At 52.5% G+C, this 12944-nt stretch overlaps 1 protein-coding gene across 1 annotated transcript; it reads right to left on the bottom strand.

Annotated features, from left to right (window-relative positions):
• Positions 1-3477: 3477 nt before the first annotated feature.
• On the bottom strand, positions 3478-10215 carry LOC144103503 (uncharacterized). Its single transcript, XM_077636202.1, has 2 exons — positions 9865-10215; positions 3478-4415 (listed from the first exon to the last, which is right to left on the bottom strand). The coding sequence occupies exon 2, from the start codon at positions 4408-4410 to the stop codon at positions 3478-3480; it is 933 nt and encodes a 310-aa protein (XP_077492328.1). The 5' UTR covers positions 4411-4415; positions 9865-10215.
• Between the last annotated feature and the right edge of the window lie 2729 nt (positions 10216-12944).

Raw genomic sequence — 12944 nt, 5'->3', positions numbered from 1 at the left:
AGTGGAAGATCTTCGGCACTTTTCTCGCGAGCAACCTCACCTCCAGAGCTTGCTATCTTGGTTGCTCCTATGGGTCCTGAGTGACCGTCCTTGAACGGTCGCTGCGTGACTGTGACGTGTCGATGGAAACCGCGCAGTTGACGGGGACGTAGACCACGATGTGTGGTTCTGCGTGTGGTGGCATGATACAAGCATTCCTGAATCTCTCATAGTCACTGGCCACGAATGTTTTACAGGTTTTGCGGATACAATGACTCCGCCACTCAGCTTTATCGTTTTTCTGTCCAGAGATGGGCCTGGACATACATCGAATAACCGCAAGCGGGCGCATTTGCTTTCATTTTGTTCCAGATTGCTGTAGTTGCGCTGGTGTCTTATCTACGCGGATGCTTGCCAGATTTAACGCGAGCCCGTCCGAGAGCTCCACGTATTCATTTCGACCATCGCAGAGTGCTGCTTGAACGACTGCCATGGGCCAGTCATTCATTTCTTCGGTGGTCTGAATCAACCCAATATGCAGTTGTTTTCGAAATCCATTTTTGCTGTCTGCTTAACTATTTGACTGCCGTCATCACTAAGTGAAAAAATGAAGTGATATATGCACACATTTGTGAGCATATCTTGCGTAGAGCCCACAAGAGGCATCTGCATGTGTCCGATATATATATATATATATATATATATATATATATATATATATATATATATATATATATATATATATATATATATATATATGTATATATATATATATAGCGATGACAATGAAGATGTTTATAGATATTTATGGCGTAAGGGCATCTATGGCCAAAGAGCGCCATGGCACAAGATATTTTCGATTCCTCAAAGTGGCGTCACAAACCTATTTTCCGGGAATTTCACCCCAAGCGAGCAGAAATTTTGTACCCAGTGTATCAGCGGTGGGTACCAGGTGGCGCTGGAGATCGAATCCCGCACTTCGCGCATGCGAGGTGGATGCTCAATCACTTGGCCACCGCTGCGCTCGGGTTATATATAGCGACCAGAATCCTGCACAAAGAAACAGCAGAAACCTGTACTGTAATTGGCGAGAGTAAGGAAGACAGGATCCGTTGCTTTAGAGAAGAGAAGAGTAGAGAACAGTTGTTAAATAAGAGTAACGATGTATCGATTCTTTCTTTACTGTACAAGTGAACCTGCTGTTGCACCTTTCCTCTTGACATAAATATTTGATGGTTATGTCCTTATTGATGCCCTGAACATGTATATTTCGGTGCATTGCGCTCGTCAATTAATCATGTCAGAGGCATACCCTGTGCTATAGCGTTGTGTGATATTGGATTTTTGCTCACAATAAAGCTGCTATATGGGGCGGGGACCACTGTCAAGCCTATAGAGACTTTTTGTCTCCGCTCCTCACATCATTGGTGTGAAATAAAGCATAACTGATTGTTTGATTGATTGTATTATTCGCGTAATCCCAATAGACAAATAACCAATCGTAGCGAAAATAGTTCGTGATGAACAGAACTATGATCACTTAATGTTGTATTTGCTGGTGGTATTCCATTGGTTAGTAACTGAAGAGGCGAATTTGAGATCATGACGGAGCGCATCCCCGGTACCGTTAATTATAAAATAAATGCACATCATTTTCCCGCATTGTGGAGACATAAAATATATGTATCTGGCGAGCGCTGGTAAATAAGGCTGACGCCTGGTGCCAGAAAGGCTTCAAATCAGTATTATGTCCGCGCAGTGAGATATGGGACGAAGTTGAGAACCACAATGCTGAGACACAGGACCAACACTGCCGGTAAGGTAACTTGCGCGATACGATATGGAAGCTGTTGTCAAGACTGGTAGTAGGTTGTATGCGTTTCAAATCAGAAGGTAAAGATTAGTTCGAAGGCACTCTACATGGTAGCTCTCGCTTTGACAAGAAACACTTCTTTTTTGCCACCATATTTTTTTTATTCCTCTAAGGATGGTATTGAAGATCTCCTATTTTCAGTACATCAATGTGACTGTGTGCCATGCCTACCTCAATAATCAATCAGAATTCTTCACGTCGCCTTTTTGAAGCATTCATAGCCTTTTAGTCGCCACCATAGAACTATTTCTTAATAAAGCAATGGAAATGATCGAGCTTTCTGTAATAACGCTATTCGTAAATAGTATGGTCTTCGTCAAATAGAGAAAAGAGTTCCTTGCATTTATTGGTTTATTTATCACACTCCTTGTAGTTATCACACTCCTTGTAGTTAACTTGACTACCTAGTTTCGGAGGGCATAAAGTAATTTTGGACAACAGCTAAAGCAAATGCGCTCGCTGTTGTAGGCTGCTTTACTCCTTTGGTATCGGCAAAAAGGGGATTGACCTCAAGCATTTGCATCTCACATTCCTTCATTCTGCTGTCGTTTCTACAACGTGTTCCCTAAATGTCGTTGAAGCTTGACATTTCGGAGAACAAGAAATCTTCTCCAAATTTCTTTCCCAAGTAGACATGATTAAAGTTTTCCCAGAATGTCCTTTGTTCTTTAAAAAAAACTTTTTAATTATTCTAGGAACATGATTCTTTTATCTTGAAGGTTGCATTACCCCTTACTCACATTTGAGGCTTTCCGCGTGCTTACCGCAATAGACTTTTAAGCCACGCTTTGTAAGAATAAGTGGCGATCATTGAAGGTTTAAGATTCAGCGAATCGCTTGTCTCGATCAAAAATTAAGTGGGGGTCCAATGCCTCAAGTGCTTGTCCTCAAGACACTTCCAGCACGAAGGCGGAGTCAACATCAGTGCCATGGCGCGAAGTAACACACAAATACTACAACCTACTGAAGGTGGGTAATGAAGTTTATGGGGTCACTCCGCGTCCAGCCGGCCGGGAAGGCGAGCTTCCGTGCAAGCTACACGCAGGCGTTATTTAAGCACGCAACACGTTTCCCCAACCCGTGGCGCAGAGTCGCAGCCACGGCAGGTCCGGACGAAATAGGCAACGGCAGGGCACGCTAGGAAATAGTTTATTATCCTAACGCGAGGTAAAGCACACTGCGGAAGAATGTTCTATCCGTAAAATAGATGTTCAGTAGCTCACCAAGTCGTTGACGTCGACCGGCGTTGGTGTTCGGGGGCCGGCGGGCAGCGGAAGGGGTCCGTGGGGTAGTTAGGTCAGGTCCGGCGGCGAGAGGCCTTCCCGCCGCGCGATCACCCCTTTTATCCCCTCGGTCATTGCCTCCCTCGCAGCAAATCGTTACCGTCAAGCTTAGGCGTGCTACCCTCTCCGCAGAAGGCGGCGCGCTGCCGTGACGTCACGTCAGTGCTGGGGCGGAAATGAGCAGAGTCGCGGGGGTGCCTTCTCTCCACATTCCTGGTGGCCAGCGCGCCCGTGTAGGTCACGGTCGCCGGTGGCGCGGGGGACGAGGAGGGGATACCAGTGTATCCCACATCCTCCCCTCCTTAAGAAGCCTCCCGAACACAGAAACAGGCACAAAAAGCTTTACTCAATTTCAGTGGACCATAGGTCCAGGTCCATCTCTAGCCCCCCCGCTGGCGTGGCCCCTGCTTCCATGTCGGGCGCCGGCAGTTCCGCAGCCGCCAGCGCAGGGGCCGGCCGCTTGGGGTCCGGGTCCCGGGCCTCGTCACTCGGGGCAGGAGGCGCCGCTGCCGAAGACGGAGGAGCCATCGCGGCCGAGGGCTGCGAGCCAAGGCTCGGCTCCGGCGGGCCGCCAGCGTGGCGGGCGGCTACCTGCAGGAGCCACTCAGCGAACTCGGCCTCGCGGCCCGCTCGCGCCAGCATCTGACGGGCCGCGGCGCTGGGAGTGGCCGCCGCTGGATGTCGATCGTCTCGGGTCGTGGCCCCGCGCGTCCTCTGGTCGTGCAGGTCCCCCGCCTTGTGGGCTTCCTCGTGTAGCATCACGGCCCCACACGGGCACAGCAGGGTTCCTGGGGACAGGGGTAGGGACACGCCCTCGGCCCGCTGGTCCGCGTCGGCGACGGTGCGCCCCCGGAATACGTTAAACAGCCTGGCCGGGGGCGTGAGCCTCTTCGCCCTCTCCTGCCGCTTCCACGGCCGCCACGAGACGTAGCCGACCGGCGCGTACGTTCCGGCCTGGTACGTCCACGTGGCCACGTCCCTGGGCGGCTGGCGCGGGGCCTGCGCTGCTGGCGGCTCCGGGCCTCGGGCTGGCGGGGTGGACAGCAGGCGCTGGCAGAGTGGCGAGCGAGCCGGCGAGTGACCCAAGGTGGCGGGGGAAGCCTGGCGGCGGCGCGGCGACTGCCCGAAGAGGGGGCCCAAGTGCCTCGGGCCAGCACGCCCGGGGCCCGGTGGGGTGGCCGCCGGGTGACAGCGATGCGGCGAGGGGTGCTTTGGGCTTCGTCCGGACGTCGGGGGTGACCGCCGGCGCTTGGGTTGTGCCTGCTTCTTTTCCATCTGCGCTGGAAAAGGTCAATACAGATGTAGCCAGCTCCCGCAGCGCGTGCTGCGTGGCTGTTCGACCCTCACGAGAGTCATGAGGGTTAGCGCAAGTCAGTCTTGCGTGCAACGGATCGGCATGAGCGGCCCGTACGTTCATGCATCTATCGAGACTGCCTGCCGGCTCGCGCCCTCGCTCTAGGCTGCGCAGGCAGATTCTGTTTCTGCCGAGGGCGCAAGTTATAGCGGGACGCGGGGTTCGCCGGCTGATCGCAGATCTCGTTATCCGACTGCGGCGCGGGTCGGGCTGTGTCGTCTACCCACTCATCTCGCTGCACGTAACGTTTCAGGTCGCATACGTGCACCGGTCCGCCTGTCGGTTTCGACCGCAAGTCCTCGAGCCTGTAAACGAGCGAGGAAAGTTTCTCTCGCACGCGGAACGGCCCGATCCATTTCGGCGCCAACGAGGCCGCAAACTGTTTGCTAGCGTCGCTGAGAACGTGCTGGCGTCGAAGCACCAGATCGCCCACTTCGTAGTGAACATCCCGGTGCGAGCGGTCGTACTGTGCTTTCTGCTGCGCCCTAGCGGTGCTCAGGTTGCGGCGAGCCTTGCGTAAGGCCTCCGTCATCTTAGCGCGCAGCTGCGTCGCGTACTCAGCTCGTGCTGAGGAAGCGACTGGCGTCTTCCTGCTGTCCGATAGAATCCGGTCCATCGGATTTAGCAGCTCTCTACCCAGATTGAGAGAACACGGCGCATACCCAGTCGAGCGGTTAACGGTCGAACGCAAAGCAAACGCGATCTCCGGCAGATAGGAGTCCCAATCTTTGTGCCTCTCAGAGTACGCGACAAGCAAGTGCTTAACGTTGCGATTGACTCTTTCCGTGGGGTTCGACTGAGCATGATAGGTGGTCGTTTTCTTGTGCTTAATGCCGAGTGCAGCGCACGAATCAACGAACACCTTCGCAGTGAAGTAGGACGCGTTGTCCGTTATCAGCTGCTCTGGGAAACCGAACCTGGTGAATACGTCCATCAGCTTCTCCATGATCACTCGTGCCGTCAGCTTTCTAAGGGGGAAAAGTTCAACCCACTTGCTGAAGTGATCCGTGGCCACCAGCAAGAACTTGTTCCTACTCGGTGTCATAGGATACGGTCCCATGATGTCGCACGCCGCGATTTGCCAGGGAGTCTGGCTGTTAATCGGGTGCATGAGGCCAGGTGGTCGTCCGCCTCGGGGCTTCACACTTTGGCACACGTGGCACGAGCGGGCGTAGCGTATTACGTCCCTTTTCATGCCAAGCCAGGTAGCAAAGCGACACAACTTAGTGTAAGTCTTGGGGCCGCTTGCATGCCCAGCGATGCACGAGTCGTGAAAGTAGCGTAACAGTGCTGCTCTCAATACTCGCGGTATCACCACCTTGAACGCCTCGTTTGTGTCGTTCTCGGAGGGGATATACCTCAGCAGGACGCCGTCGGAATCCAGCAGATACGAATCCATCGCGCTCACAGCACTACCAGCTGTTTCCCAGCGCTCCGCACCGACAGCAAAACCAGCTGTCTCCTTGTGCGCGGCGGCCCTGCCGCCCGGCTCCCGGAGCCCGTCGAACACCTTTCGACAAAACGGATCCTTCTGCTGAGCTTCGAGCAGCTCCTTTCTGCTGAACACGACCCCCACGGAACTCGCGTAGTCCACGTGGTTCACGCTCTCGCCCTGGATCAACGGTTGGTCCGCGTTCCTTACATGGGCTACGGCTCGGGTCAGTCCCTCGCTCTCCCCGGCTGTCGGGCGGTCGGTCGCGTGACCTTCCTCGCACTGGACAGGCGCTCGCGAGAGTGCGTCAGCCACAGCGTTGTTTTTCCCTTTGCGGTAGCGCACGGTGAAGTCGTACCGCTGCAGCAACAGGGACCAACGCGCTAGGCGGCCGCTCGGCTCGCTGAGTCGTCTCAGCCAGGTGAGCGCCATGTGATCCGTCTCGATCACAAATGTCACCCCATCGACGTAGTAGTCGAACTTACGCAGAGCAAAAACTATCGCGAGACATTCCTTCTCTGTCACCGAGTAGTTTCTCTCTGCCGGCGTCAACGAACGGCTCGCGAAAGCTACCGGACGGAGAAAGCCTTCATGCTCCTGAAGCAACACTGCTCCTAAGCCCAGGTCGCTTGCGTCGGTTTGAATCACAAACTCCCTGTTTAGGTCGGGTAGCTGCAACTCAGCCGTGTCAGCGAGCACTTTGGTGAGGTTGCGCAGTGCATCCTCTTGCTCGTGACCCCAACTCCAGCGCTCGCCTTTCTTCAAAAGCTTTGTCAAAGGCGCCTGCAGCGCTGCGCACTCTGGGATGAACTGGCGATAAAAGTTCGCCATTCCCAGGAAGCGCCTGAGTCCGGCTATATCTGTGGGCGACGGAAACTTAAGCAAAGCCTCAAGCTTATCGTCGCACGGCAGAATGCGGCCTCTGTCGATCGTGAACCCCAACAGTGTTATTCGGGTCGCGGCGATCTGTGCCTTCTTCGGGTTCAAAGTGATTCCTGCGGACCTCAGCCTCTCTAGGACGTCCCTCAAGTGGCGCAGGTGTTCCTCGAACGTTTTCGAGTACACCACGATGTCGTCTAGGTACGCGAGCGCATGTTGCCACTTCGCATCTCCCAGAACACGGTCCATTAGGCGCTGATAAGTAGCGGGTGCTCCTACCAAACCAAAAGACATTCTCTTGAACTGGAAAAGGCCTCTGTGACAAGTGAAAGCAGTTTTCTCCTTGTCCCGCTCATTCATTTCAACCTGAAAGTATCCGCGGCTAGCATCGAGCGTTGTGAAGTACTTCGCCCCACCTAGGTTGGACACTAGGGAAGAAATGGTGGGTAGAGGGTAGGCGTCTTTCCTCGTAACCTCATTCAGCTTGCGGTAGTCCACGCAAAGTCGATATGTATCGTCTTTCTTTGGAACCAAGACTACCGGGAAGCCCCAAGGGCTGTTAGACCTCTCAACAACGCCAGTGTCGATAAGTTCGTCTAAGGCGCTGTCCAGTGCTTTTCTCTTGGCCAAGCTAATTGGTCTAGGATTGCACTTCCAAGGCAGTGCGTCACCCGTGTCTATTCGGTGCCTGACTAGGGTAGTGAGGCCCGGGCGGTCAGTGAATGTCGCGTTGTACTCGTAGAGGAGCGATGACAAACGTGCCTTCTCCCTCTCCGTCACGCTGTTCACTTCCGACAAAAAGGGGTGCGCTGACCTTCCCTGCGCGGCAGAGCAGCTTTCTACCGCGGCAACCTTCTCTCTGCCCTCTCCCTCAGCGGCGATAGTCCGCTCGCCTCCTGGATCTCGGGCTGGCGCTGTGGATTTGTCACGGTCTCCCCCCGCTCGCGCCGCGTTCGGAGTCTGAATGGTGTGCGACGCCGCGGGCGCTTTCGCGAAAGGCTTCAAGGCGCCTGACGTGCGCTCCCTGTAGCCTCCGCTGCTGATGTCTATCACAATACCTGTCTTGGCTAGGAAGTCTCGTCCAAGAATTACAGGAACGGATAAACAGGGAAGATGAACGAGGCGTTGTCGCCGCACGCGTCTTTCCCAGCGAACCACTATCCTAGCTGCACCGCTTGATTGCGCTGTGCCGCTCGCGAGGCGAAAAGTGGTATCGCACTCTCTCAGCCGGATTTTGTTCTCGCGGAGATGGTTTAACACCTCGTCACCGAACAAAGGAGCGCTTGCTCCTGTATCTAGTAACGCGGTGAATTTCTTTCGAGCTATTGTTAGCTCAATGAACGGCGCTGACAGGTCAACAGAATTTCCTACGCGACATGCCAAAGGCGCTAGCAAACCGGGGTTTTCTGTGCACGCCGCGCGGAATAGAAGGTCGATCACCGGCGGCTTTGGCCGTTTCCCGACCGTGTTTGGTCACGGGCGGGAGGGCGGCCACACTCGCGGGCGAAGTGTCCCGGCTGGTCGCACCGGTAGCAACGGTTGCCCGGGCCCCGACGGGCTAGGCGCTGGTCGCCCCGTTCCGGTCGGTCATCTCGAACTCGCGGCGCGGATGGTGGGGGCCGCGTGTCGGCCTCGCGATCTCGCCTCGGTTCATTCCGCTCTGCGGCAGCGTGTGCTGTTCGCAACGCGTAGCTGAATGGGTCCAAAGCGCGGTCGGTCAACTCCCAACCCCTTGGGACACGCTCGTCAGCAAACTGTGCTGACGCTTCAGTTCTAGATGGACTGCGCGCTGAGCTGCCATTCCACGCGCAGCGCGGCTCAAGTGACAGCGATGCGGGTGGGGGCGGCCGATACGCTCGCGCAGAGAGGATGTCTCCCTGAATGCGCTTCGCCTCAGCTGCCAGCTCATCCAAATCTCTGAACCTGACTCCTCTCAGGTAGGCCGTGAAAGTCGGGTGCGCTTGTCTCGTGACACGCTCAACTTTCTCCGTGTTCGTGGCGCGAGGGTCAGCGAGGCGATAAAGTTCGTCCATCGCTCGGACGTACTCTAACAGAGACTCGTCGGGGTGCTGGGTTCGGAGCTCCAGCTCTCTCCTCAAACGCCACTCATAGTTTGCGGGAAGGAATTCGTCGCGGAAGCTTGCGCAAAACTCCTCCATTGTCCTCGCTCGGTTGCCGGCTAGTCGGTACCAGCGGGCCGCTTGCTCCGTCAAAGAAACAGGCACAACACGCGCGAGCATTTCGGCGTCTGCGATTCCTGTCACTTGCTGATAATGCAGCAGACGGTCGAGGTACTCATTTGCTCCCGCACTGTCGTGGTACCCCGTGTAGGTAGGCAAGTCTATCCTAACACGTGGCGACTGGGCCGGGGCTTGCCAATTGTTTTGCAAAATACCCGCTAGACTCTGCATAACCTGCATTGCGTTCTGCAAGAGCACCTCGGATGATTGCGGACTAACACCCCCGGAGTTGGGCGCAGCCGCTGATGGCGTCGAATGATGAGGCCTAGGTGCCTCATTGTTCGCGCCGCGGAGCGGCGAGGCCCCCGATGTGGAGCCCCCCATGCCAGGCCTAAGTCCTACCAACGCGTCAGGGGATGTTACTCGGCTATTCCGCGTGGAACGCCCAAGATTCACAAATTCAAACCCTTCCAACGGCGCGTCAAGTAGGGATCCCTGGTTATGTGCCGCTGGCTCTGACAGCATAAACAAAGACTGCAAGTCACTCCTGTCGGCTGCCATCCTTTGTTAGGGCGACGGTAGTCGTTCGCTCCAACAAAGGTCACTGCTCGATTGCCTAGTTCGCCCCACGTTCGGGCGACAAGATATGGGGTCACTCTGCGTCCAGCCGGCCGGGAAGGCGAGCTTCCGTGCAAGCTACACGCAGGCGTTATTTAAGCACGCAACACGTTTCCCCAACCTGTGGCGCAGAGTCGCAGCCACGGCAGGTCCGGACGAAATAGGCAACGGCAGGGCACGCTAGGAAATAGTTTATTATCCTAACGCGAGGTAAAGCACACTGCGGAAGAATGTTCTATCCGTAAAATAGATGTTCAGTAGCTCACCAAGTCGTTGACGTCGACCGGCGTTGGTGTTCGGGGGCCGGCGGGCAGCGGAAGGGGTCCGTGGGGTAGTTAGGTCAGGTCCGGCGGCGAGAGGCCTTCCCGCCGCGCGATCACCCCTTTTATCCCCTCGGTCATTGCCTCCCTCGCAGCAAATCGTTACCGTCAAGCTTAGGCGTGCTACCCTCTCCGCAGAAGGCGGCGCGCTGCCGTGACGTCACGTCAGTGCTGGGGCGGAAATGAGCAGAGTCGCGGGGGTGCCTTCTCTCCACATTCCTGGTGGCCAGCGCGCCCGTGTAGGTCACGGTCGCCGCTGGCGCGGGGGACGAGGAGGGGATACCAGTGTATCCCAGAAGTTCCATTTAAATTACTTGTTCCCTCTATCTGATGTTGATGTAACAGGAAAAGATTTCAGCACTCCAGCTTTACTCTAGGATAGGATATGCAGGAGAAATTGCCACCCACGCTTTTTGTCTTGTGATGTATAAAAAACTCATATGGGCATTATTTACGGTGAACTACACGAATCACTATAATTAAGGAGCCTAAATGTAATCGTTCGGAAGCTAACTTTTCAATACTAGTAATCCAGCGTCCTAGTTAGCCCGTCTTTGCTGTATTTCGATGTACCACACCGCTGACAACGATATATGCCGAAAAAAGCTCTCTTCTAACTCAGAAAAGGCTACTTTAAAAAATTTTGGAAAGTATTGGGCGAAACACCTTGTATATGACACGCCAACGACGACTGCTTCGTAGGGTGCGGCGTGACAATGATGAGCGCACCGATAAATCCGTTACTCCTTTCTTTCTTGGAGATTGGTGCGCAGTACAGATCAAACTCCCTTTTTGGGTATAATTGGTTCGTTATTGTTCTCACCTGCCAGGATGTGTGGTTTTAGTTGATTGATGAAGCGTGGAAATATTGGCTGGCTTCTTTGCATTGCAAACAGTGGACGGCAGATTTATTGAATCCTACGGGGTTCTCACTGTAGTTACAACACAGAGTGCAACTCAGGTGCGCAGTTCGCTCAAACAAATTATCAGTGACCAACAGAAGGGGTTAAATCAACCTCAGATCAGAAGTCGACGACGAAACCTTGATATTTGCTGACTTGCCGACGCCTAAGATGAGAGTCTTAATGGCCGGAGAAAGGAGGTTCTTGGCGAAGTGATGCGTGTGAAAGTAGGCGTTATAGGTAATACTGTCAAAATGATACACAGAGAAGGATATAGCGCAGGAAGACCTAGATCTTTAGTGCTATTTCAAATACAAATTGAAGATGTGCCTTTTCCGGAGCAGCTTTAAAAGCAACAAAACCGGTGTTTGATTCTTTCTTGATTGCTCTAAAGTCGCGCCCACTATGTGTTCTGGCAATTCGCAGTACAGCAAGTTTCAAAGATGAGTGGGGTAGAGTAGGAGGTTTTACTATGACACCGGCTAAACTCTGAAAATTATATGCACATTTGAGAAGGAGAAAATTTACAGGCCGCCAAGTTTCTATCATAGAAACCTGCAGCGACGTCTGAGTTCCCCGCATTGAAGGAACGCAGGATTATATTGTTTAATGCAAGAAATACGCTATTGAACTCGTCACTTTGAATAAAATCTGTTCGCTTACAGCCACCATGTTCCTGCCGTAACGACAACGTGGACTGCGTCAAATATCGAGGGTATCGAAAGAATTGCTCCCTTGTAGAAAATATTGAGGAGAGACCGCAAAAGTACGAGGTTGTGGAGTGGAAATATTCACAAAAAGAAATGAAATAAGCATGCCGTGTTTTATTCGAAGGCAGCCCAATCATTGACAGAATTTGCTGCAGATTCAACTAAAACATCTTTTATTTGTTCTGCTTTGCTTATCGGCCCCTTTAAAGCAGTGTGGCAAACTCACTGCTTGGCTTACCGGCCCCTTGAAAGCAGTGTGACAAACTCAAAAATTATTCCTGCTGCAAAAGAGCGCATGCTGCAATGAAATCTAAATCTCGTATTCCCGGCTCATTTTGACTTGGGAGTCAATGGATGGAATTCGATCCCTTTCTCGGGACCCGAAGCGGCTGACACTGAACGCATACTACTTTCTTCGGTTTTTCTTTCACAGCTTCCAACAAACCGTCACTTCCCCCGCGTAATGTATTCTTAGCATTATATTCCTGAAACGTTTTTTGAGGATCACTCAGTCACTAGTGCCCATGTTGTCTCCGACAAGATTGTGTAATTAACTTTAAAACTGCAAAGTTAAGATTATCTTGATTTAAACTTTTAATGAATTTTATGCTGCAGGTCATGATTCTATTGCGGACTGAATGCGGTTTTTTCCCGATAATCTGAGTGTAGCGGCGACATTTCCTATATTTGGAGAAAGCTAAAGAAACGAATGCTATCGTCGAATTCACCGGTTTTTTTCTCTCAATAGAAAGAGTACAAACACTCACAACCCACCGAATAGACGGGACACAATCCTTCAAAAGCGGCGTATAAATGTCAACGAAACTCGAACGCAACAAGTTCCTTCGTATCACCGCGCTTAATGAACGGTTGATAGCTGAATTGAATATTGCAATTAGAAGGTTTTACAGGCAGACAGACTCTGCCATTTTTTTTAAAACGAGTCACCCTAAAAGAGAAGTCCTGCTGGTACTGTTCATACCACACCAACTGTAAAGTAGTTAAAAGACAAACAAAACAAATGCACGAATCTTACCACAACTGCCAATGAGTTATAAATTAGTGTACACTGAAGGTCTGCAAGGCCGAAATGTCCAGGTTTCTCGAGGAAAAATGTCAAAAATTGGAAAATTGTACTGCGCTGTTATAAAAATATTGAAGGTAGTGGTCCATTATTGCAATATGTAGAAAAATATTTCCCTTAAACTATTTTCTCCGATCGCATCGAACAGTTAAGACTGCCATAAAAATCAATGGGGAACCCTTTTGATGATAACAAAAACATGAACAGAAAAAAAATATGCAAGAGTGCCGTCAGTCATTCGTGAGTATATTGATTGCTATAGTGAAATATTACATTATTTCAAAAAGATGCCACCACTGTCTGGAAGACGGCGATGTAACGAGCGTTAGC

The sequence above is a fragment of the Amblyomma americanum genome, chromosome 9, assembly GCF_052857255.1.
Source record: "Amblyomma americanum isolate KBUSLIRL-KWMA chromosome 9, ASM5285725v1, whole genome shotgun sequence".
Lineage (NCBI taxonomy): Eukaryota > Metazoa > Arthropoda > Arachnida > Ixodida > Ixodidae > Amblyomma > Amblyomma americanum.
Note: the sequence above shows the minus strand (reverse complement) of the source record. Positions and strands in the feature narration are given on the sequence as shown.